Here is a 26,671-nt window from a genome sequence, read left to right as displayed (position 1 = left end):
TGGTTGAGAGGTCCCTAAACATTTGCACACTAATGTAGAAATTTGCTGTTGCCTTACAAACTTGTTGACCATGCAGGAAGTGTAGGTGCACTGGGGATGTTCAGTATAACATGCAGAAATAAATACAATGTGTGATGTGATGGATGAAAATAGACACTTAGAATATTTAATCCGAGCTGATCAAAGTTGTTTCTCCTTTAGGATTTGTTTTATTTTATTATTTTGTGTTTAAAAAGCAAATGTCAACTTATTTGTATTTGCAGAAGCTGGAATGAAAGTATCACCTTGTCTAAATGTTCTGTGGTCGAACCAACAGTGGTGTGAGTTGTTTTTTGTGGGTTTTTTTTATTTTTTTATAGAGAGACGGAAGTGGTACTGGACTGACCAAACAGGAAAAGAATTCTTCAGAAAACGTCTGATGCCCACCTGACATGAAACTTGTCTGTTTCTCACGGTTTACTGTGTCTATTCAAGCTTCCAGTTGGTACAAAGTGGACGTATTTCTCAGACAGAACAAGTGTCAAAGCGTCAGTGCTGGATTTGAAGATGGGACACACTTTGCTGTCTGTGCTGTTGTTACACTGTGAGTACCAGATACTTTTTACCAACTCTTTTGCTTCACTCTTGTTGACAGAATTATAGAAAATGAGATATTTTGATGTAGAGTCAGAGAACTGAGTTAAATCATCACAGAAACATATTATTGGTTCATCACAGTGATCATTTAACAGATTTTATACATTAAACTGTTTCATTCCACTGTGAATGTCAGTCATAGATCCCCAGTTGTTTCATTTTTATAATGTCTGAAGTTTCAATCTTTATTTTAGTGCTGAATACACTCCTCTACTGTGGACATGCTCAAGGTAACGGCTCTGTTTACTTTGTCTTCATTCATTTCATTCACTGAGGATGAGTCTTTAGCTGTCTTCATTATTTTAATCAATGTGTCCACACATATTGTAGAGTCAAACTAAAGTAGTTTGTCAGTCCATGTTTGTGTTCAGTTCCAGATGCTGTGCTGACGACTGACCCCAACTGGTCCACTTTTTATACTGGAGAGTCTGTGACCTTCATATGTGACATGAAGGAAGGAGACGATGCTGACTGGGAATACAAAATCAACAAGGATGGACGAGATTATATTTACTACAACACACTCAAACGCTACACAGTAGGACCTCTGTCTGCAGATGACAGTGGTGATTATCAGTGTGTTGGTCGCTGGAGGAGCTCAAATTCTACAAAGAACAGTAACACTGTCTCTTTAACTGTTTCAGGTGAGTCCTTCATGTTTTATCAACATGACCAACAGCACAAATTTATGATTCCTGGTTATGTACTCATTTACAGTATGTAATACAGTTTTGAATTATTGTAAAGTACAGCATTACATTCTTGATTTTATACTCTAAGAAGAAATAATTTAGAGCTAATGTGAAAAGAAAACATACCTAAAAATATATTTTCCCTAAAAACTGTTGATCAGTTGCAATGAGAATAATTGCATGTTGTTGTTTTTTTGTTGTTTTTTGTTTTTTATAACAGCTAAACCCAGGGCCACACTGACAGCAGAAACAACAACCATACCAGTAGGAGGCAGTGTGACACTGACCTGCTCTGTGCAGAACTCTGTTGGATGGAAATATAAGTGGTACAGACGTACTCAGAGAACCTCTGAAGTTCTAATGGATCCAGTTAGAACAAATGATGAAGAAAACAGAGTTATCAGTGTATCACAAGGAGGAATCTACCAGTGCAGAGGAAAAAGAAGGAAATCAGATTACTACACTGTTCTAAGTGATTCTGTCACCATTGAGATAACCTGTGAGTTCAGTCATTTTGATTGAAAAATACACACTCTGATCATTGAAATTAGAAATGTGATGAAGCAAAAATCGTAAAAAATTTTCTGCTGATATTGTGTTTTTTATTCCCTTAACTGTTCCCAACTGAAAACAGTTTCTAATGAGGCTGTTCTAAGACGACAACCAGACTGGACTCAGATGTTCAGTGGTGAAAGAATCACTCTGACATGTGAGGTCCATGGAGGTGAAAACACCAAATGGGTGTATGACTGGAGAGGACCTGGGTTAAATGTACACTGGACATATGAGAACTACCAGACATTCATTGTTTCTGAGTCCAGCAGTGGAGACTACATGTGTAGGGGTAGACTCAGAGATGACTCCTATTCTTCAACTGAGTGGAGTAAAGCTGTCACTTTGTCAGTATCAGGTAAGTCATGTTTGTTGTTTGTTGTGTTAAAGTTCTTTGATTCTGTGATGATTTTACATCTTTAGTCAGACAATGAGTTAACTGATGTTAATCTGAAGTGAACCAATGTAAGTTTTACAAAAGAAACTAGTATAGTTGTAATCTTGAGTTTTCGAAGGTACATTATTGAGTGAAGTCTATTACATTTAAAAGGAAATTGAAGCTGGCTTGGGGCTGCACAGTGTCGTAGTGGTTAGCACTTTCACCTTGTTGCAAGAAGATTCCCGGTTCAAATCCCGGCCTGAGCCTGGGATCTTTCTGCATGGAGTTTGCATGTTCTCCCTGTGCATGCGTGGGTTTTCTCCGGGTACTCCGGCTTCCTCCCACAGTCCAAAAATATGCTGAGGTTAATTGATTACTCTAAATTGTCCGTAGGTGTGAATGTGAGTGTGATTGTTTGTCTGTATATGTAGCCCTGTGACAGACTGGTGACCTGTCCAGGGTGTCCCCTGCCTTCGCCTGAGTCAGCTGGGATAGACTCCAGCACCCCCCATGACCCTAATGAGGATAAAGCGGTGTATAGAGAATGGATGGATGAAGCTGGCTTGAGCTGTTGTCCAATTTGGATTGAATGTGTTTTGTGACTACTGGGTGATAGAGTAAGATATTTACAGGTACTTTTAAAGACACGTTGTACGACATATTGGGTAAAGCAACTACTGTGTATACAGAATACTATTATGTAGATTCATTAGTGTGGACAGTGATGAGAGAAGTATTTTACAGGACAATCATAATATACATACTGTTACAAACTCAGCTCGTTTTGGGGAAAAGGGAAGTAACATAAAATCAGTTGTTAATTGTATTGAGGATATTTATTAACAAAAGAATAAAATTGTGACAATCAAACAAAAATAAAATGAGGCAATAACTAAATGAATGCTGGAAATTAAAATACAAAATGAAAACACAGAGAGACTCGAACCTAGAGTTCTGTCCCAAAATAAATCCTAACAGTCAAAAGTAGCGTGTGTGAAATACAATGAATGAAACTCGTGCCTCCAAATGTACAGAGTTTTATAACGTCTAACAAAGTTTCAACTAAGCCAAGGCACATGAGCATGGCTGGTTACAGCGGCAAGCTGCCGAGCTTCAGGCTTGCCGGCTTCTCATACTGATCCATGCAGGCTCCGGATTGGCTGACTTTGGTTCAGGTCAGCTGCTCGAAATCAGACTCCATAGGGCACAGGTGTGGAGGATCAGCTGCAGCGGCAACCTGAAAAAAACACAGGCACACGCAAACACCACACAAGCACACAAGAGGAGGAGACCAGAATAAGGCGGCGCCCATAACACATACCGAATCAATTCCTGAACACTGTTGATGCTGACTGAGTGGTCTGCCACAGCTCAGTTAAAGTCTCAGAATAAAGGAAAATGCTGGTTTCAAAATAGTAGGAAATGTGATGGAGTAGAGTAAAAACAGAGGCAGTGACGAGATGAGACGGTATTGTTGGAAGAAAGATTTTCTGAAAGTAAATGGCAGCCGAGTCAACACACTGGGACACTATGTTGTGGTCAAAGCACATGGTTGTAACTATGCTATTGGTCTTGTGTGTTATTTGTAAACTGAAGAGGAGTAAGTTCACAGTCCTGTACTACGAAGCAGGATTTGAGATTATTGACTTAATTTCCAGTTGAATTCTGGGTTTGTAGAACTACGATGGTGGCTCACTTCTTACTGGTGTACGTCTCCTTGATAACTGATGCTGAACACCTGACCTGCTGCGGAGCGAGTTCTGTTGGAGATAAGAGGTCAGGAACGTAAAAGCAGTGTGAACTGACCAGTGGGTTTTCTTCAAAAAGACCATCAGCATTACTAAAAGTTCCAGAGGAGCTCTGTATGCAGATAGTCAGAGGGGAACATAAGAATTTATGGAGCTGTGAGTAATTTCAAAGCTATTTCACTGCATTTGTCGAGTGATACAATCCTAAAACAGACACAAATTTAACACTTAGAAGAGCTTACTCATTGATTTAAGTTCTTTTTATATTTGTTCTTTACTTGCTATCATTTAACACGGCCAAACAGCAGAAACAGAAACTGAGCACTGCAGACCGGGAACACCCCACAAGAACTGCAGTTTTTTGCTCTGTTCCAGTTGTCCATCCATCACAATTTGGTCCTTATCAAACTCACTTCAATCCTTACACTTGCACATTTTTCTTGCTTCTAATGCATCAACTTTGTGTTCTTTGGACAAAATCTTTGTGTCTTTTATTGCAGTGTCACAGAGAAGGAGGGTGTTTGTGTATCGTGTGTGTGTCCTCCACAAACACTTCTGATATGATGGGTTCTTCTTCAGTACTGATTCTGATCAACCTGTTAGAAATATATAAAGTTGTACACATTTACTTGCCATCTTCCATTCGATTCAAGTCGGTCAAGGAATCACGAGTTGTTTTTCCCGTTCATTCTTTTTTTTACCTGCTCTGAGACTGTGCACTGCCAGGGTTGTGGCTGAAAAAATAAGACTGACAAGACTTCGAAATGCCAGAATGCATCTAAGCAGCAAATTAATTTTGTAGAATATACAGTTATAATAACAGTCAGATGAACTTGTGTCCTAATAATCTGGTGGTGATATTGAGAAGCCTGTTAGTGACACATTCACATGATCTGCCGTTATTGTTGGGATCTAGAATCACACTTAAGCTCCTGAAATAATTCATGCAACCACATTTACTTGTTTTGTCGTCAAAATGAGCATCGAATTGAATGTAGTTTTTGTGAATTCAGTTGTTGCATCCAGATTTAGAACAGTAAGTAATCTGGCCTTTAAACACAGAGGAAACAGCTGAGTGAGATGTAATCTGTTTTTATTTTTTTGTCAAGTTTCTCAAGTTGGAGGACAATGATTACCTTTTTTATCTTTATTCTAAACTCACTGACAGGTAAACCAAAGGCCCTGTTAAATGCTGACGTCAGAGACATTCCAGTAGGAGGCAGCGTGACCCTGATCTGCTCAGTGAACCCATCGTCTGGATGGAAATATTACTGGTACAGAGATGAGAAATTTTCTCATCCTTTGACCTCCCAAGATGCTGTTTTCCATTCAAATGGACAAATCAGTGTCTCAGAGGGAGGATTGTACAGGTGCAGAGGAGGAAGAGGAGACCCTGTTTATTACACAGAGTACAGTTATTCAGTCAGAATCAGAAACAATGGTGAGTTTGAAGGTTTCTAAGTTTACAAAACATAAAAAAGATTCTGAGTATTTCAAAATGCCATTATTATGTTATGAAGTCGGTATGGTGAAAGTTGATTTAAGCTGTTATGTTTCTTTCTCTTGCGGTGATTCTTGAACATGGACAGTCCCAAACAGGGCAGTTTTGACTCTGCAACCTGACTGGCCTCAGATATATAGAGGAGAGAAGAGAACTCTGAAATGTGAGATCCATGGAGGAGACATTGAATGGAAATATGAATGGAAATCTACCAGTTCAAAGAAACCTCCAAATCAAAATGAATTCATCATTTTTTCTTCTAATTCACTCTACAATGGAGAGTATCAGTGTAAAGGCATCACGAAAACCACAAAACAATCTTCAACAGCCTGGAGTGATCCCTTCAGTTTGTTAGTGTTGGAAAGTAAGTCCCATCATAATTCACCAGTTATGACTGTTCAGCTGAAACTGTGAAAAGATGTTTTGTCTTTGATACTTCTAAATATTTGTTGCATATTTTTAGACATAGCAGGCTGACACACAGAAATAAAGCAAATACACAGGATCCAATTGTTACATGTAATCAACCAACAACACACAGTAACATGTTTTAATTGTAGGAAAATCTCTTTCCAACAGATAAACCCAAAGCTGTCCTCACTGTGTCTCCATCATGGCTGAGTCCTGGAGCTTCAGTAACTCTGAGCTGTGAGGTTGAACATCCGTCTGCAGGATGGAGGTTCTACTGGTATCAGGCTGTTCCTGATCTATCAGGAACCTCCTACAGTTATGAGCTGCTGCCTGGTAGCATCAACGGGACTGAACAAGATTCCTTCATTATTCATGGACAGACACAGACAGCAGGATTTACATGTAGAGCTGGAAGAGGAGACCCAGAGTATTACACTGATTACAGTGAACCTAAGTTTGTCTGGTCTGGAGGTCAGTTTATTTGTTTGTTTATTGCATTCTTTCTCTTTTTGTTCAGTTTGGTCTTTGCAGTCTGTTCATGAGAAACAAATCTTAGAACTCAACGGTATTTCATTTTTAACTGATTGTGTGCATTTATATCTCCATAATGGAACAAAAGTAGTGATTATTGTAACCCAAGGAACTTCTCATTCTCAGTTTTTGGGGTTTTAATGTTGTTGTTTTTTTTAAACAGATATTCTCATATATAGTGTTGTAATGCTTTATTTTTCAATAATTGTGTAGAATTGAAACATGTTTGTCTTTAATTTAAATTCAGAAGTTTCCATCATGATGTATTTGCTTAATTTCCTACTCTGAAGGACAATGATTATTTCAATCATGTTTTAATGTCACTGAATCCTTTTTCATGTTCTGTTTTTCAGATCTTCATTCAGCAGCGTCTCTTACAGTGAATCCTGACACAGTGCAGCACTTTGTCTCTAAATCTGTTTCACTGAGCTGTGAGGGAAACTCCACTAAATGGAGAGTGAGGGGCTTTACTGGTGGTGGCATCCTGTTTCACTGTTCTGACTGGGGAACAATGAGTGGATCAACATGTAATGCTAATAGGATACTTTACGGTACTGTAGTGTACTGGTGTGAGTCTGGATCAACATTCAGCAACGCAGTCAACATCACTGGACAGTGTAAGTCACAATATGTCGTCCTGTAACTGTATTATGTCAATGTTACAATTTGCAGCATGGGAATTATAAAGAATGAAATAGTCAAACATATTCTGTTTTGTGGATTTAAGGGTGGTCTGTACAGTAATTATGTCAGTTATCAGATAAGTTGTGCTTGGTTTATTCCATCTGAAATCATTAGAGGCCTTTGGCTCGACCCTCTCCTTTATTTGAAACTTTTTCATCATAAAGCCTGATTTTTAAAATGGTGTCTGAAATTTCATCTTGGTCTAATAAGAAACAAATTTGTGTTTGTTCCTTGAGAAGTCCCATCTTTGAACACACATTGGAAAAAACGATAGTACAGATGTCAACTGGAGATATTTTCTGAAAAATGTGTACTTTGATGTGAAAACATCCCAAACAAATATGGAATACTTTATAATAGTAAATACTTGGTCACAAAAAAGAAGGTTTTTGTGAAAATTTCATACCTGACAACCATGTTGACACTTCAGAATTCTTTCATTTCAATTTGAGACATCAGCAATATTTAAGTTTTTTTCTGGTTCAACTTCATACTGAAGTTATGAAATATGCAATCAATATTACAGATCTGGAGTCAGTGTCATGATGAAAGAAACAATGCAGTGAGATGTCATTCAGACAACTTCAAATATTAATAAGTAAAACTACCTGCTGAATATCTGTGGAATGACCTCCTTGTTTGTTGCTGGGTTTAGATTTCTGCTGTATTCATGATTGAAAAGTACATTTTAGACACTATATAAGATAAAATAGAAAACCTGTGAGATGTTTCCTAATAATTGTCCATCAGACGACACCAGCTGACCACTAAATGAATCTTCATGTTTGTGTTACAGATAGAGATGGTGTTATCCTGGTGAGCCCTGTCCATCCTGTGACTGAGGGAGATTCTGTTACTCTTGGCTGCAGGTTGAGGACACAAAATGTTCTTTCTAATGTGTTTTTTTATAAAGACGACAAACTCATCCAAAGTGATTCCAGAGGAGAGATGAACATCTCTGCAGTGTCAAAGTCAGATGAAGGTTTCTACAAATGTCAATATTCAGGAAAAGAATCAGCACAGAGTTGGATGGCAGTAAAAAGTGTGTAAACATTTACATTATTCTTGTTTTTAGTTTTAGAAGCAGCAGTCTTTTGAAAATGTGTAAATTCATTTGGTGATTCTGCACATTATATATTTTTTCTTATTTCAGAGTCCAGTTCTGAAAACTCTTCATTTCCTGCTCTGCTGATCACTGGGCTGGTTTGTGGAGTTTTACTGATTCTGATCCTGCTGCCTCTCCTGGTGTTCTGCTGCAGAAAGATTAAGGGTGAGATGTTTTCCATCCAATAATGCACCAAACATCACAGATAAATTCTAATGACATGACAAGGGAAGAACAACTTGGATACTAAACAGTGTAATATTTGTTGTCTTTTTTTACAGATCCACATTGTGACAGGTTGGTCAAACACTCTAGTGTCATTTTCAGCATTATAACAATACTTTCCATGTGTCTTATTCATTTCCTTCATGCACCAGGCTCTCTCAGTCTCTGTACGTCAATCAAAGCTCTGCTGTGCATCAACCAGAGAGCCAGAATGAAACTCAAGTTTACTCCTCTCTCCTCTATGGTCAGCCTTTCCAATTATTATTTTCACTATTATTTCTGTTACCCAGTTTGATTCTTTTCTTTTATCAAACCAAAAGCTCTTGGGACTAATTTGACATTGATTTTCTCTGACCTGTAGGTGATGCTGCTGTCTATGAATCAATCAGAGGCTCTGGAAACACTGACAGTGGTACAGTATAACCTTTGATTAATGTGGAGTTATGATAGATTATATTAAAAGGGACTAATCTAAATTCATTCAACGTTATTATTTCAGGTGGAGCAGCCAGTGAATATATTAATGTCACATCTTCCCACCAGCCTGAAGGTTGTGAAGGTCAGTGAGTGCACAAAGCATCAAACATAGTAATTTAGTAACTGTTATTTCAACTATCAATGTGTAAATATAAATAGGTTTGTGTGTGTGAGATAAAGGATAGTAAAGAATCTCTATTCTAGCATTGCTCAAAGAATGAACTGCTATAAATGACTGTATGATTCAAAACAGAGCCCACCACAAAAGGTTTCACCCCTAAGACGGGCAGTTTGGCTGTTTTTCGATAAAGAAGGTGTAGAATTCCACTCATTCTCTTGCTGCTGTAGCAAAATGATAAATTAGCGCCCATCTCACAGTTTAGAAGATTTCAAATCTGAGAAAGAAAAAGATGATGGTAACTCAAGTTTAACTGTAGAATTCTCTCACAAATTCTGTACTTCTTGATAATATTTTGTATAAAAATCAAGTACTGCAGAAGGTGAGATTATTCTTACATCTTCACCACTATTATGTCTTTGATTTTCCATTTCTGAGTTGTTTTTGTTGTGATTTGTTTCAGATCCCTAAAAAGAAATGCATCATCAACAAAACCAGAGACTCACGGACAAAAACATAAAAAAATGTCTTCAAGTTCAAACATGTTTAACAATTTTCATCCAACTTCTGCCATCCCAACATCAAACAGTATTTTGTTCAGTTTTGTTTTGGATCATGTTAAAGAATTCTGATCTGTGTTTAGCTGTGACATAAATAGCAACAGTGCTAATCCTGCTTTTATCCTTATCCTTGTTCTGTACATGTAGTTGTAATCTTGTTGTCATGTAAAGGTTAGAAGGTGAAGGACCATAGAAGTGTTTTTCATGTCAGTAATGATGTTAAGCAGGTTGGTTTGTTGTCACCAGGTTTATTAAACATGTGTGAATTTCTTGTTCACACAGTTAAATATTTGTGACAAACCTGTTTACATTAACCTTATTATTCCTGCTCTCACTGTTATTGGGTAAATGTTTGTTATGTAGCATCATGTTAAGAAATTTTATGAACAAAAATAAGAACGTTATCACCAGTGTCAGTTTTATAGATTGGTACTTGTTTCAGTGAGAAGTCTGATGTGCTCAGTGATGAGTTGTATTAATACAATGTCTTTCTTTTTACACTGTATGTGCAGCCTTTTTATTTTATCTCAGTATTTTTCTGCTGAATATTAAATAAATAATCAGTTGACTTGACCACAATGGATGTATTTTTTCTAGTTGGAATGCTGAACAGCCCACCTTTCTTAGAACACGTTTGTATTCATTTCTCCTCTAACAAAACATGTTTTTATAGCTGCATCGTCACAACACACAGTCTTTGGTCACTGTCAGCTGCAACAACTTCAGTTCCTTCGAGTCCTTTAGCTGATCTTCATCCCTCTGGACACCCTGGTCCAAATGTCTGCTACAGTGAAAACAACCTTGTGCTTTTAGAAACTGAATTAGAATCCTTCCCATCATGTTGTGGCTCATGGATGTGTTTTGAAGTCATTTTCTGCTGCTGTGTAATTTAGTCTAATTGACAAATGCAGATCAAAGGAACACCAGAATGACAAAAAGTTTGTCTATTTTGTCGTTTAATAGATGATGTGTTTCAGTGTTCAGCTTATTGGAGACATTTCTACAGCAGTTTTAAAGATGTTCTCTCTGTGTCTTATTATGGTTGTACTCAGTGTGAAATAGGCTCATCTACATTTTCATCATCTGGAGGAAATGAGGAAGTAGGTGGAGGTTTGTGATCATTGCTGTTTGTCAGAAAGATGATGTAAAAACTAGCAGCTTGATTTCTTTGTTCTTGGTAGAAAGAAGCATTTGGAAACAGAAAAACAAAAAATATTTTACTGTGTATCTGGATTGTCTTCTTTGAGTGCAAATGAGATCATTGGTTTTGGTGGAGGATGAGTCTACTGTGTGTGAACACTCAGTGTCACAGAGACTGTGTCTAAATTTATAGTCATACTGTCCACACAAAGAGGAAATGGTTTCACTCACTCATGCTGACAGGTCCTGAATTGACTTGTTTAGCTCAGACAAATGGTTTCTTTGAGGTTTCATTGCTTCCTGTTTTCCACAGCAAAGGTGTGAAGTAGTTTTCTACACATAAGTTTTGAAAATCTAAATATGGTTTAATAATTTGTTAGTAATTTTGGCATCTCAAGGTTTTTAACATGGATTTGTTTTTACAAATGAATCCTGATGTTCAGCTTTTCTTATAGATAAATACAGTGTAACATTGACTCATTAATTTCAATAAATATCAAGAAGAATGAACCCAAGCTGCTATTTTTTAAAACTGAGCTGCATTTGGATGTGATCTTTTTTGTACAAAATTCCTCAGCATCAGTATTTTAGCTGGAAACTTGTACAAGACTCAAGCGTTTGTGGTTTCTAAGCATGAAGTGAACAACTTTGTGAACAAGGGAAGAGAGGCTATTGTTAGATTTTACAGAACGTATCTGAGCTGATGCTGATATGAGATTAAACTTGTGCTCACCACATTCTCTCTGAGTGTTTTTCAGAAGCAGAGTGACACAGTGTCAGTGCTGGATGTGAGGATGGGACACGCTTTGTTCTCCAGGCTGGGGTTGTTCTGTGAGTACACAAGTGACTCAGTTATACAGGAAACAGAGTCCAGAGTCCTCGATGTCAAACTGGTCCTTTATACACTGGAGAGTCTGTCACCTTCAGAATCAGTTCCTGTTGAATTTGTTTCAATGAATTTCTCCAATATACTGTCTGCCAGCATGTAATAGAGTAGTTTTCAGTGTTTGAGTTGATGGTGAGTTTTAGCTTCAGTAATCTATTGAAGAGCAGAAACAGATTATTTTAGATTAAAATAGAACAGAAGTACTTGTTTGATCCCCAAGCGGAAAGTGTACATCCAGTGTGTATCATGTGTTTGGAAACAGTGATATGAAAATATGACTGGACTGATAGAGCTTGTTGTTTTTCTTCCACCAGATAAAGACAGGCCTGATCTCAGTGTGTCTCCATCATGGCTGAGTCCTGGAGCCTCAGTAACTCTGAGCTGTACTGTGGAGAGTGATGAGTCTCACTGAACTGGACCGCCTGTCAAATGTTGTGTCTGGGGGACAATGACCAGATCCACCTGCACAGTCAACAAGTTCACCAAGAAAACTGCAGTGCACTGATGTGAGTCTGGAACAGGTCAGTTCAGTCAACATCACTGTCCAGCCTAAGTGTCTGTAATGATCCTGTTTCACATCTACAAATGTAAACCAGAAGCTCCCATTAATGGTCTGTTCTGTTGGTTCAGGCTAAGCTGGTCCAGATGAATGCTTTATTTGAGGAGCATTTGTGAAAATATATAAAACCCAAAAAGCAATAATTTCTCAGCAGTGCAGTTCCTACCATTCATTCTTTTCTCTTGTTCAGTTTCCCACATCAGCACAAATATAAATGACCCCAACAGGCCACAGACCTCTATCACATCATCATTTTGTGTGCTGAGTATTCAGATCAACATTTTATTTAAAGGCTGCATCACCTACTGCTGTCTGAGGCTCCACTGTAGCTTTTATACCAGTGAACTGCTGCTGCACAGTGAAATAATTAAGTTACATTTAAGATTCTGTATGTTCAATATTACACTTAAAATTAAGTTTAAAGTCTGGAGCTTTACTGACACTTGGTCCTGTTTGAATGTTTTATAGGAAAAGATATAATTGTGTTGAGCCCGGTGCACCCAGTGATGGAGGGAGAAGCTGTTACTGTGGGCTGCAAACTGAAGAACTGAGCCTTAGATTCCAATATTGGTTCCTTGAAAAATAATCTTTGCATCTAAAATGATACCAGAACGGAGCTGCACATCGCTGCAGTGTCAAAGTCAGACGAAGCCTTCTGGTCTAACAGAGGCTCGCTGTGAGATGGGGGCAGGACTTCATCTCTCCTCATGCTCACTTCTCTTTCATGACACTATTTCTGCTTTGTTTGAGCTCACTCACTTCCTGTGGTCAAAGTCATGACCAAAATTGAAACATGATTTCACTATAAGAAGACATTTTAAGATTTTGTGAAGGGAAGTGCTTTATAGTCATGAAGCTACAATTTTGTGATGTAGGCTGCGGAATGACTTTATTTTCAGATGTAAATTCTACTGTTGTGTAATGAAGTACATGCTGTTCAGAACTGATGTGGGTGAGTCTGACACCGCTGTTTTATGTCTGTACAAACTTTGAATTGTATATAGAAATATATTCATTGTATACGTCAAAACCTGAACTGTTAGTCAGCAACCTTTTACAGTTGCATCAATCATCACTGACCTATTGTAAGGCAGCAGTAGCCTACAGGATGATGGTATCTGTGGCAGGAAGCAAAATAATATTTCATCACTGATCTTGAGAAATTCAAATTGTGTCCGCAGCAGTTTCAACTCATTTATATAAAGACAAAAAATATTGTTTTCAAAGCTGTTACTTCAGTGCTCCAAAAGAATTTGTGTTACAGATGAGTTTGTCATGGATACATGTAGCTGTAATGAAAGTAGTGATGCTCCTAACAAATACACAAAAACAGAACAAGTGAAGCCAACTTAGATGTCTGTCACCGTTTCTTTAAAGACCTGAATCAAGCTCAAATGCAGAAACCTCAAGTCCTTTACACAGTTAATCATTGAAATGATTCCCATAATGCTCTTTCTACAGTTTTGTCTTGCAGTTAAAATTTAGTGATTCATGTTTTGTATACGTGAAAAAAAATACTGTCTGATTTCTTTGTAGTTCATTTAACTACAGACAAAACCTTTGCATGAGGATTAGTCTAAGATGTTTCTTTAGTGCACAAGAGGAAGTGTAGAAATGTTAAATCATTCTGTGGTCAAATGCAGTTTTGTGTAAAAGGAAGGGAGCAGAATCAAGCTGAAAAAGTCAGAAAAGAACGTCACATCTACAATTCATATGAAATGTAACTTCTGTTTTTTGTCCCCACAGTTCTTCACTCTTTAAACTAGAATTTCTCAGAGGTGTTTGGGCTGAATGCGAGGATGGGACCTGCTTTGTCCTGTGAGCTGTGGTTCTTCTGTGAGTACATAACTGGCCTTTTCTGTTTAAATACCAGATAAGAACAGCATTGGTTATTTGTTCCATTTTTTTCATGCACTGAATAGAAGAGACTTGTGATTTTATGATCTTTTATGGATTGAAGAGTTTTTTTTTTAGATGAGAGTGGATGACTATTTTACATGTTTTATACAATCATATTTTGACATTCTGAATTACCTAAATGTCTTTTTTTCAAAGAAATATTTGAGTTTGTCTGAAGTTTCAACCTTTTCTTGCAGTGTTCTTTCCACTCCTCTCCAATGGACAAGCTCAAGGTAACTGAACAGTTTTCTCTTTATTTTTTCAATTAATATAAATCTCCTCATACTGTCTGACTCTTAATTACATCCTTCTCCTGCCTTTTTCCCCCATCTAATTTGTATTTTATACATTTAAACAGATTGTAAGCATCATAATTGTGTGTTTTTATTGCAGTTGTACAATTTGTGCAAAATTGTGTTTGTACTGGATTCTAGATGCTGTGCTGACGACTGACCCCAACTGGTTCACTTTTTTTATTGGAGAGTCTGTGACCTTCATATGTGACATGAACAAAGGAGAAGATGCAGACTGGGAATACAAGATCAACAAGGATGGACGAGAATTTTCTACCTACAGTGCGTATGAACACGACACATTACGACTTCTGTCTACAGACTACAGTGGTGACTATTGGTGTGTTGGTCGCAGGAAGAGCTCCCAGTATACAAAGAACAGCAACACTGTCTCTCTGACAGTTTTAGGTGAGTCCTTAAAGTTTTATCAAAATGACCAACAGCACAAATTTATGATCTGTTTATATGTACATCCAATTATGTACTACAGTGTGCACTGAATAATTTGTACTATGTAATCATGTAGCATACTGTAAAATCAGTGCAGTTTTCCAGGTTTTTGTCAGAATACATTGTGCTGACACTGTCATCTAAAACAAACACATTTTTGTTCTTTGTAATACCTGTTGAAATGGAATATGCAAACTGTAATGTTCAGAGAAATTCAGGGAGAACCATATTGTCACAGTTTAACACCAGTTGAACTCAGCTTCTTGGATATCCATCTGTCCAGTTAGGAAGCACAAGTTCTTCAACAGTTGAACAGGAAAGGCTGCAGCAAGACAGTCTCCCCCCAAAAAAATTGTTTTGCAGGTAGTGGCCACAGACCATTTCTCTCTGTCTTCTTCCTGACTGATTTTTGTTGAGTTTTGCATTTTGTTAGTGCACTTATGACTGCTGGTATTATGAGGCACTACCTGAGGCCAATTGAGGTTGCACAGGTAGTCCAGTTCCTCTGGGATGACACATCTATGTTTATAATAGTAAGAAGGTTTGCTGTGTCTCCCAGGACAGTCTCAAGAGCATGAAGAAGATAGACAAGACGAGCTGGACAGGGCCGTAGAACAGCAACAACCAATCAGCAGGACAAACATCTGTTTTTTCTGTGTGAGGAAGAACAGGAGGAGCACTGCCAGAGCCCTTCAAAATGACCTCCAGAGGACTACTCACAGTGTTGGGCAAGCTACTTGGAAACTATAATGCGCCAAGCTACCAGCTACTCTGTGTTAAATCAAGCTTTACTACACTGAAGCTATGACCCACAGAAATGTAGCAAGCCAAGCTACAGCAATATGACCAAAGTAGCTTAATACATTCAAGTTACTTTTTTTTTCTTAACAAAAAAATTTCAGGGACTAATGAAGTCAGTCAAACGGAGACAAGGAAATGCTGACTTGTTTATTATTAAACCATCATTTTTGTTCTCAGTGCTCCAAACTTAGTAAGTTGATACACTGAGGAATATGTGGAGCTATATTTAAAATGAATCAACCTTTTTACATTAGAAATCATTGTTTTGATTTTCTTTTTAGTTTGCATTGCAGACATAATGTATCTGATAATTAAGTTGCAGTAGCTTATATTAACACACCACTTACATTGGAGGGTATAATAGGTTACATTTGATATCATTTCCATATAAAGTAAGCAATATTATCGTAAGACAATATTATACATAATTTGGGTATTCACGTTGGGTATTAAATCAAGTTTTATTTCTTAAGTCTAATATCTATGTAAAATCATTCCATTCTTTCCCAAAGTGCTGTATCCACTACTACTTAACTCAGTTTTGATCTTGAGTGTAAGATTAAGATATTTAATCATTTATGCCATCACTTTTGTCACCCTTTCTGTTATTTTTTTCAGCCATTTGCTCATTAGTGTTAACAGTAATACTGAAGAAGACAGATTTTGGTTTTACTGTTACCTCGTTTTCTCCCATACCTCTTCCCTCCTATATGTATCAGTTTAATTATTTAATCCCCCAATTTATACATATTCACACACTGCCACCACAACCTTACGCTTAATTTAATTAATTTACTGCCACGCGAATTTTAGATGTTGAAAAGTAGCTCGTTTGTGTGTGTATCTTATACTGCGGTTGACATGTGGTGGTTAGCTAACTGCTGCTGGTTGTGCATATTCGGTAGTCACCTGTATATGGGTTCTCAGATTTGTATTTGACGTCTTTGAAGTTGACAGAAACTTCGCCTTGGGCTGGCACAGTAGGCATCTGAAAACAACTTTTCTCCGTTTTTTTCACAAAAACTCATATAACTATTTAGGTAGGGCCACGGTGACTCTGACTCCTTCGGTAGCTTCTCGTCTTCTCCCTCCTTCTCTGCCATCTCTCAGTGAACTGAAGCGAGCGTCTGTGCGTGTGTGGATCCAGTGAATCGCAGGAAGGGATTGTTGAATGACGACATCAACAGTTCCTCCGCTTCTATTGGTCGACACAGACATGTCGGCGTTTGCAGATGATGTCACTGTCTGATCCTTAAAAGTGTGAGATGAGACTGCAGCAGAGCAGAAAGCTCCGCTTCAAGCAGTTCAACATTCATCATTTTTAATGTAGCTTTTTGCGTTCGCTACCGTGCTACATGACCAAAACATTAGCGAAGCTGTTGAAACATTTTTTGATTTTGTAAACAACGACGCCATCACGTCGTTACAGAAAAATGTAGTTAAACTACTAACGACGCTATTTGTAGTGACGTTACTGCCCAACACTGACTACTCATTCATGTTTTTGAGCAAACTGTAAGACTCCATGAGGGCCCTGACATCCTCTAGTGAGACCTCACAGCTCAGCACCGTGTAGCTTGCTTAGCATTTGCCAGAGAACACCAAAATAGGCAGGTTTGCCAGTGGTGCCCATAGACTGTATATATAGTGGACATAGCATCTGGCTCCAGAATTGAAGCCAACCCGGAAGTGTCAAAAACTTGCAATATCACACCGTCCGCTGGGGTTGGCTCCAAAAAGCTTTTTCTCCATAGACCCCAATTCATTTTTGGAAAAAATAAAATTTGATAGACTGATTTTCTACAGCTCAGGATTTTTTTCCCGTTAGTTTTCATGGTCAAAATGAGAGATCAGGTGGCCGATCTTAAAATAAATCAATACTGAATTTTAAATAAATAGTTAAAGTTGGCGGAGCCAGGGGGCGTGGCTATACTTGATAGACAGCAACAGAAGCCTCTGCGGTAAAATGTGGGCGGGATAAGAGAGTCCTCAGCCAATCCTGCCCCTAGTTCCTCTCCGGTCCAGTCTGTTTGATGACGCTTTTTACGTCCCTGGCTCCAAAAAATCCAAAACGGCGACCAGGAAGTAGCAAAATCCGGGCTTCATTTTCTCGGCGTTGAAACCAACGGGTGACGTCACAGTTAGTTTACGCCTGGTGGTGCCCTGTTGTGTTAACAGATGAGAGCATGTTCAAACTGAGTACATGTGACAGACATGAAGGCTGAATCCCAAACCGCCCCCTACACACTATCCCTACACACTACCCCTCCGTTTGCGCGTTCCCGTGGAGTGTCCTCCATATTAAGGGCCGTCCCAAACCGCGTCGTGCGGAGGGGGAGTGGACTGTTCAGCCCCTAAATAGCGAGTCTGCATCGATGCTCACTCTGGACAACTTTTTCAGGAAGTGCAACGTCGAAATGGAGGAGGAAACAACATATCGATGCAAGTTCCACATGCGTCCATTATTTCTCCCACGCCTTTTTCACACTGACAGAACATCACAAAAAGAGTGGTGTAAAAAGATAAATCAAAAGAAACAAATCTTCTTCTCGGCTGACGTTTGATTTAATTGTGCACCCCCTGACACCTTAAAATTTGAACACAACTGACAGAATTCATTTATTCATTCATTCATTTGTTGGATTTGAAATGCCAGATAATAGGATTGGAAAACATGTGAGTGAAAAAAAGTGGGACGCTTTCGTCTTCTGGAAGCAGCAGCGATCCTTGTTAGTGGCAACCTGTGCCACAGCGCTACAGCCATGCACAGTAGGCGTCTTTGTGTTACCATGGCAATGACGTCTTCCGTTTTCCGGTGAGGCGACAGGGCATCCCATTCGTGACGATCGTATTTATACCCTCCCCCTTCAATAATAGGTGCCCTCCACAGCTGCGAGTGTGACTTCTTTTGGAGTGACACTCGGTAGTGTAGGGGGAGTGTGTAGGGGGCGGTTTGGGATTCAGCCGAAGAGTCTGGAGACGACCTGGTCAACTGTCATGCTCTGCCTGATTGTGTCACAATCAGCTCAACAATGAGCGGTTGCGCGGAGAGCACAGCTGGCTGGAATTGTCAATCACTGCTGCATATAAGCCTGCCTCCTTGCACAAGCTCACTGCCGGTTCATTGCTCCATGCTTCATCTGCCATGCCACACCACGAAACTCGCTACAACCTGCACGCCGTTCTCCGTTTCCCTGCACGCCGCTTCCTGGACTCTGTCTCCCTTTTTGGACTGCTTTCCTGTTTCCCTGCCATTGCCACATTCTCTTCACCTGCTCCATTCGTTTTGCCCACCTCCGCCTTTGGACATTCAGTGAGTCTCCCTGCTCCCGTGATTTAGTTTGGTTTTATATTTAGTTTAATTCGGTCTTCGGGTCCGCCCTTGGCTTAGTTCAGTTCAGTTCAGTTCTCCTTTCTGCTTTTCCCCTCCTGTTTCATTTATTAAGAGTTTTCTGTTTGTTTCCTTTGTTAATTCAATTAAATCATTATTAATTCACCTCCCATCTGTGCCTGCTGCTTGGGTTCTCCTCTGACTCGTGACATCAGCATAATGCTGCATTACTGGTTTGTTGGTGGGTCAGTGATGGTCTGGGCAGGCAAATCCTTGGAGGGTTGCTCAGACCTCCATGTGCTAACCATTGATACCCTGATTACTGTTTGATATTGGGATGAAGTCCTTAGAGTCCTTGTTGGTCTTTATGCTGGGTTAGTGAGCCCTGGGTTCCTACAGGCTGTCCAGGAGCTCACTGATGTCCTGATCCAAATCTGGGAAGAGATCCCACAGCAAACCTTCCTCTGTCTCCTTATGACCAAGCCCAGACATTGTTAGATGCATGCAGGCAGGTCTATAGAGATGACTTGGTCACATTCGAAGCTGTTGTGATTAAATTCACACTAGGTGGAACAGCCTGCTATTTAAATTTTTCACTTAGACTTTTGGAGTGATTTTGAATCAACTCCTCAGTGAGTTAATATTCTTTTTCACTGACTGTTTTTGTGTCATTTTATTGTCAATGAGTTACATGGTGTCTATACAAATATTTAGTTCAAGATTTGACGTGTGATTTAATTGTTCCCTTCATGCCTTTTAGCAGTTTAAAATAACAGAAAACATGATTGAACTTTGCACACCAAAAATTTTACTGCATGTACTTTTTTTTTTTTTTTGCTTTTTCTTACAGCTAAACCCAGGGCCACACTGACAGCAGGCACAACAACCATACCAGTAGGAGGCAGTGTGACACTGACCTGCTCTGTGCAGAACTCTGTTGGATGGAAATATGAGTGGTTCAGACGTATTGAGGGAACCTCTGCTGTTGGGGTGGATACAGCTATAACAAATGATGAACAAAACAGAGTTATCAGTGTATCACAAGGAGGAATCTACGGGTGTTTGGGAACAAGAGGAAATCCACTTTACTACACTTATCCAAGTGATTGGGTCACCATTGAGATAACCTGTGAGTTCAGTCATTATGATTTAAAAAAAAAAGCACATTTTGATGGTGACTGTTCAAACTGTGGTGAAACTGAAAATATCTGTGTTTTTCATTTCCCAAACTGTTGTTTCTGAAAACAGTTTCCATTGAGGCTGTTCTAAGACGACAACCAGACTGGACTCAGATGTTCAGAGGTGAAAGAATCACTCTGACATGTGAGGTCCATGGAGGTGAAACCACCAAGTGGGTGTATGAGTGGAGAGGACCTGGGACAAATGTACACTGGACATATGAGAACTACCTGAAATTTAGTGTTTCTGAGTCCAGCAGTGGAGACTACACGTGTAGGGGTAGACTCAGAGATGACTCCTATTCTTCAACTGAGTGGAGTAAAGCCGTCACTTTGTCAGTATCATGTAAGTCATGTTTGTTGTTTGTTGTGTCAAAGTTCACAGCACAATTATTATTGCACTCTACAAAGACTTTACATCTTATTATTTTTAAACTGATGGTCAGTAGTTGACAGTTTGACCAGAAAGCAGCCATTATGTTCATTCACTAAGATTGGGGTTAAATACAAAAAGGGCAATATGTGATCTCTGCCTGATACTTTTTAACACCGTTATATGTGCAGCCCACTCAGAACCACTTACATTAGTAACATGCTGTTGTTGCAAGAGAACATCAAAACTTTTATTAATAAAGTGAGAGGAGTTTTTTAGGACTATTTTTAGGAGTTTGATGAGATGAGTTGGCTCATGTTATCATGAAGTGGACCAATGTATGTTTAAAAAGGATATCATAGTTGCAGTCTCGAGTTTTCACAGGTATATTATTGAGTGTTAACTTTTTTTTGTCCTCAGTTCCTCTACATTTAAAATAGCATCCAGATTGGCTTAAATTGTTGTCCAATTATGTCTGAATGTGTTTTGTGACTGGGTGATAGAGTAAGATGCTTACAGGTACTTTTAAAAGCATGTTGTACTGCATATAACTGATTCATTAATGTGGACAGTGATTAGATAAGTAAGAAATGTGATGGAGTAGAGTAAAAAGGCAGGCAGGGATGAGATGAAAGACGGTACTGTTGGAAGAAAGACTATTTGAAAGGAAATGACAGCAGTATTAACAGACTGGGACACTCCTATACTGTGTCAAAGCAGATGGTTGTAACTATGCTGTTGGTGTTTGGTCTTCTTGTGTGTTAGCTTTGAACTGAAGAGGAGGAAGTTCAGAGTCCTGTACTATGAAGCAGGATTTGAGATTATTGACTTAATTTCAAGTTGAATTTGACGATGGTGGCTCACTTCTTACTGGTGTACGTCTCCATGGTAACTAATGCTGAACACCTGACCTGCTCCAGAGCGGCTTGTGTTGGAGAGAACAGGTCAGCACAAAGAGGGGAACAGAAGAGTTTTAGAGCTGTAAGTGATTTCAAACCTGTCGGTTGTTTAAGCCTTTGTCATGCAATGCAATCCTGAAACAGACACAAATTTAACACTTAAAAGAGCCTACTTACTGATTTAAATTCTTTTTATATTTGTTCTCTACTTGCTATCATTTAACATCGCCAAGCAGCTGAAAGAATAAGACTAAAAGTGTCCTACAGGCCATAAGAATGAGACATTAGTTTCGTGACTTCATCCTCCACATCACCATGAAAATTACTTTTCCAAATTTGTCCCGAGTTCTATTAAAGGACAGTGTTTGCAATTTAATTACAACATCTTGTGACATGAATAAACCTACATCAAGACAACTTACTGATACTTATAAGCATATTATTTACACATTCACAGTCTACAGTTTTGTCACAGCTTTCCTTCCTGGCTTTGGTTTGAGAAGCTGTACTGTTTTTACCCTGTATTTTATTTTCCTCATATTGATTTTGGGTAATGGTCTGTTATTCTTATGAGAAATGCATCTAGCACGAGGTATGTTTTTTTTTTTTTTTTTTTGTTACCTGCTCTGAGACTGTAGACTGTCAGGGTTGCAGCTGAAAGAATAAGACAAAAAATATCTCAATACATCTAAGCAGCACATTCATTTTTACAGACTATACCGTTGAAACAACAGTGAGATAAACTCGTGTCCTCATAATCTGGTGGTGGTATTGAGAACCCTGTTAGTGACACAGTCACATAGTCTGCAGTTATTGTTAGGATCTATAATTCCACTTAAAGCTTTTTAAGCTCCTGAAAAAGTCCATGCAACTACATTTACTTGTTTTCTCTCTCAAGAATTGAATTTAGCTTTTGTGAATTCACTGGTTGGGGAACATGAAACATTTGTTGCAAAGATTTGGAACAGTAACTAATCTGGCCTTTAAATATTTAGGACACAACTGGGTGGGGTTCAATCGGTTTGTGTTGCAGTTGTGACTCTGCAGCTTAACTGGTCTTGCATAGATAGAGGAGAGATGAGAACTCTGACATGTGAGCTCGATGGAGGAGACATTGAGTGGGAATATCAATGGAAATCTAGTGAGTCAATTGAACCTCTAAAACAAAATGAATTCATCATTTGTGCTGCTTTTTCACTCCACAATGAAGAGTACAAGTGTAAAGGCATCATGAAAACTAGAAAAAAATCAACAGATTGCAGTGATCCCTTTAGTTTGTTGGTGTTGGACAGTAAGCCCCATCTTAATTCACCAGTTATGACTGTTCAGCTGAAACTGCGAAAAGATGTTTTGTATATAATACCACTAAATATTTGTTGCATATTTTTAGACATAGCAGGCTGACACACAGAAATAAAGTCAATATGCAGGATCCAACTGTTACATGTAATCAACCAACAACACATACTAACATGTTCTAATTGTAGGAAAATCTCTTTCCAACAGATAAACCCAAAGCTGTCCTCACTGTGTCTCCATCATGGCTGAGTCCTGGAGCTTCAGTAACTCTGAGCTGTGAGTTTAAACATCCGTCTGCAGGATGGAGGTTCTACTGGTATCAGGCTGTTCCTGATCTATCAGGAACCTCCTACAGTTATGAGCTGCTGCCTGGTAGCATCAACGGGACTGAACAAGATTCCTTCATTATTCATGGACAGACACAGACAGCAGGATTTACATGTAGAGCTGGAAGAGGAGACCCAGAGTATTACACTGATTACAGTGAACCTAAGTTTGTCTGGTCTGGAGGTCAGTTTGCATGTCTGTTTATTGCATTCTTTTTCTTTCTATTCAGTTTGGTCTTTGCAGTCTGTTCATGAGAAACAAATCTTAGAACTTGACAATATTTATTTTGTAATTGATTGTTTACATTTATATTTACACAATGGAAGAAATGTATTGATTGTTGTGACAAAAGGAAGTTCTCATTTTTAATTTTTGGGTTTTTTATTTTTTATAAAAAAATGATTCTCATATGTAGTGTTGTACAGCTTTACTTTTAATTGTACAATTTAAACATGTTTGTCTTCAATAGTTAAGAACTTTAGTTCACCATTATGTATTTGCTTCATTTTTCCATAGGAAAATGATTGTTTCCATCGTATTATAACATTACTAAACAGGAATTGCCCTAAGTTTTGATTCTTTATCATTGTTTTCAGATCTTCATTCAGCAGCGTCTCTTGCAGTGAATCCTGACACAGTGCAGCACTTTGTCTCTAAATCTGTTTCACTGAGCTGTGAGGGAAACTCCACTAAATGGAGAGTGAGCAGGTTTACTGATGATGGCTTCACCAGTCAATGTTCTGGCTGGGGAACAATGAGTGGATCAACATGTAATGTTAATAGGATTCATTACGGTAATAGAGTGTACTGGTGTGAGTCTGGATCAGCATTCAGCAACGTAGTCAACATCACTGGACAGAGTAAGTCACAATATTTTGTCCTGTATCTGTATTGCTTCAGTGTTACAATTTGCAGCATGGGAATTAGAAACTGTAAAAATGTCAAACATATTCTTTATCCTCTTATTTAAGAGTGGTCTGTACAGTCATTGTCAGTTGACAAGGTAAGCTGTGCTTGGTTTATTCCATCTTAAATCATTAGAGGCCTTTGGCTCGATCATCTCTTTTGTTTATTTGAAACCTTGTCATCATAAAATCTGGATTTTTTAAAAATGGTGTCTGAAATTTTGGCTTGATAGGACATGTACTATGAGATAATTTGTGGAAGAACATTTTCCTGGGGCCGTTTTTTTTTTCCACTGGTCAAAGTTTGAGGCTCTGATTGAATGAAAATATCTCAAACGTTTTTTTCCAATAGTATGATTTTGGCTGAAATGAAATATGAAAAAAAATTTAGGTCATCATGAGACGTCCCATCTTTGAACTCACACGGAAATATGATACAGAAATCGGTGATGTTTTCTGAAACGCGTGTAGTTTAACGTCACAATACAAAACAATTTCAAGCAAATCGACAGTCAAACAGAAATAGTTTTAAATTATGATGATTTCAGATAGAGTGATTTGCTTGTTTGTTGCTGGCTTTAGATTTCTGCTGTATTCATAATTGAAAGGTACATTTTAGACACTATGTAAGATTAGATTGAAAACTTGTGAGATGTTTCCTAATAATTGTCCATCAGATGACACCAGCTGACCACTAAATGAATCTTCATGTTTGTGTTACAGATGATGATGGTGTTATCCTGGTGAGCCCTGTCCATCCTGTGACTGAGGGAGATTCTGTTACTCTTGGCTGCAGGTTGAAGACACAAAATGTTCTTTCTAATGTGTTTTTCTATAAAAACAACAAACTCATCCAAAGTGATTCCAGAGGAGAGATGAGCATCTCTGTAGTGTCAAAGTCAGATGAAGGTTTCTACAAATGTCAATATTCAGGAAAAGAATCAGCTCAGAGTTGGATGGCAGTGAAAAGTGTGTAAACATTTACATTATTATTCTTATTAGTTTTAGTAGCAGTAGTCGTCTTAAAATGTGTAAATTCTGTTTGTTATTCTATACATTATATATTTTCTCTTATTTCAGAGTCCAGTTCTGAAAACTCTTCATTTCCTGCTCTGCTGATCATTGGGCTGGTTTGTGGAGTTTTACTGATGATTCTTCTGCTGCTGTTGTGTTGCTACAAACAGTCAAAGGGTGAGTCAAAGTTTTCTGATCAATCCGAAGTCACAGATGTATTCTGATTATTTTAGATAAACTGTTGTAACAAAAGAACAATTTGAAATTCAGTAAACATGTTAACAGCCTCTTTCTTTTTCACAGATTTATGCTTCATCAGGTTGGTAAAATGTTCCACTTTTCTTGTTTTCAACACATTAGAATTACATCCTGTGTTTCCTGTCCAATCTGCTGCAATTCCTAAATGTTCTGTCCTCATCAGGTCTCAGAGCACAAATCAGCGCTCTGCTGCAGACGACACCATCAACCAGGATGAAGCTCTGAACAATGAATGTGTCTTTCCTGTCAACGGTCAGCCTCATCTCTGACTTTTCTCTGACATGTCTTTAACTGTAACATTTCCATTGATTTGGAAGATGATGGAATTAGATTCATTAATCCAACCTTGGTTTGGTTTTTCTCTGTAGGTGATGCTTGTCTCTATGAATCAATCAAAGACGCTGATAAAGGTAGAGTTTATAGAGTGGAAGGAAGGAGGAGGTGGACCTCTGGGATTATATATAGATCTTTTTGAATATAGACAGTTTGATCTGAATGACCAACATTTGAACTAGTAGCAGTCAGAGCTCAGAATTGAATCCAATGGATTTGTTATGGAATGAAAGATGTGAGTGAGCTGAAGCAGTTCTTTATGGGATTACGATCAAGAATTGTGCAGATCTGATTCACAGCTGCAATAAAGCTTGTTTGAGTTGACTGCTGGCAAAACCAAGAGTTGATTTACTTTTCTATCAGCACTGGGAATGTTGAATGTGTGTCTCACAAAAACAGTGTAATGTTGTAAAGCGTGGTATTCCCTTAACAGCGTTGTATTATTCACATTTCAACATTTAGATTTGCAACACGATTCTGTTTTCTGACGGGGCTTAGAAACTTGTTTGAGCTTCTGTACTTCGTCGTGAACACAAATCAGTTAAACACCAGAATGACATGATTGAAGTCACTGTAAATGATTTACTGACGGTCTGTAAGTTAAAAAATGTGACTATATTTCAGATGAATCTTCAGATGTCACATATTCTGCGATTGAGCTTAAAGATGTGGCCAAGAAGGGTGAGTGTTTTATGTAGTAAGATCCACATACTATAGAAACTACAGTGGTTGAGATGCTTTTATAGACCAGTAGAATCTGAGTAAAGTGCAGGAAAGTGTATTTTCATTCACTGATCTAATTATTGTTGTCATAGGGCAGAAAAAGAATCCAGAAGAGAGTGCAGTTTACTCTGTTGTGAAGAAACAATCATCTACAGGTCAGTCTGTTTAAAAAAAAATGTTTTTGTGTGTTTCGTGCTTCCTGTCAGTGAAATTTTTGACAAACTAAAAAGAATTACTGGTGAAATTGTGAAATCTAAACACAGTTTAAAATATTTTTTGTTTTGACTTTACAGATATGACAAACTTCTCATATTGGAGTCATTCCATCTCATTTCAACAAATCTGAGGAAATTTTGTTGCATGACCTCCTCTGATCATCTCCAA

The 26,671-nt window shown here is 38.4% G+C and overlaps 1 protein-coding gene across 1 annotated transcript in view; it reads left to right on the top strand.

The window, feature by feature from the left end:
• The window catches only part of LOC110971739 (uncharacterized), a 157,503-nt gene that overhangs the window by 89,251 nt on the left and 41,581 nt on the right, over window positions 1–26,671 (top strand). The window contains exons 24-29 of the mRNA XM_051944223.1: window positions 5,176–5,448; window positions 5,597–5,872; window positions 6,088–6,390; window positions 6,804–7,067; window positions 24,683–24,928; window positions 25,040–25,150. Coding sequence (XP_051800183.1) covers window positions 5,176–5,448; window positions 5,597–5,872; window positions 6,088–6,390; window positions 6,804–7,067; window positions 24,683–24,928; window positions 25,040–25,150 — 1,473 coding nt within the window. The remainder of the gene's footprint in view (window positions 1–5,175; window positions 5,449–5,596; window positions 5,873–6,087; window positions 6,391–6,803; window positions 7,068–24,682; window positions 24,929–25,039; window positions 25,151–26,671) is intronic.

This window comes from Acanthochromis polyacanthus, chromosome 23 (genome assembly GCF_021347895.1).
Source record: "Acanthochromis polyacanthus isolate Apoly-LR-REF ecotype Palm Island chromosome 23, KAUST_Apoly_ChrSc, whole genome shotgun sequence".
Classification (NCBI taxonomy): domain Eukaryota; kingdom Metazoa; phylum Chordata; class Actinopteri; family Pomacentridae; genus Acanthochromis; species Acanthochromis polyacanthus.
Note: the sequence above shows the minus strand (reverse complement) of the source record. Positions and strands in the feature narration are given on the sequence as shown.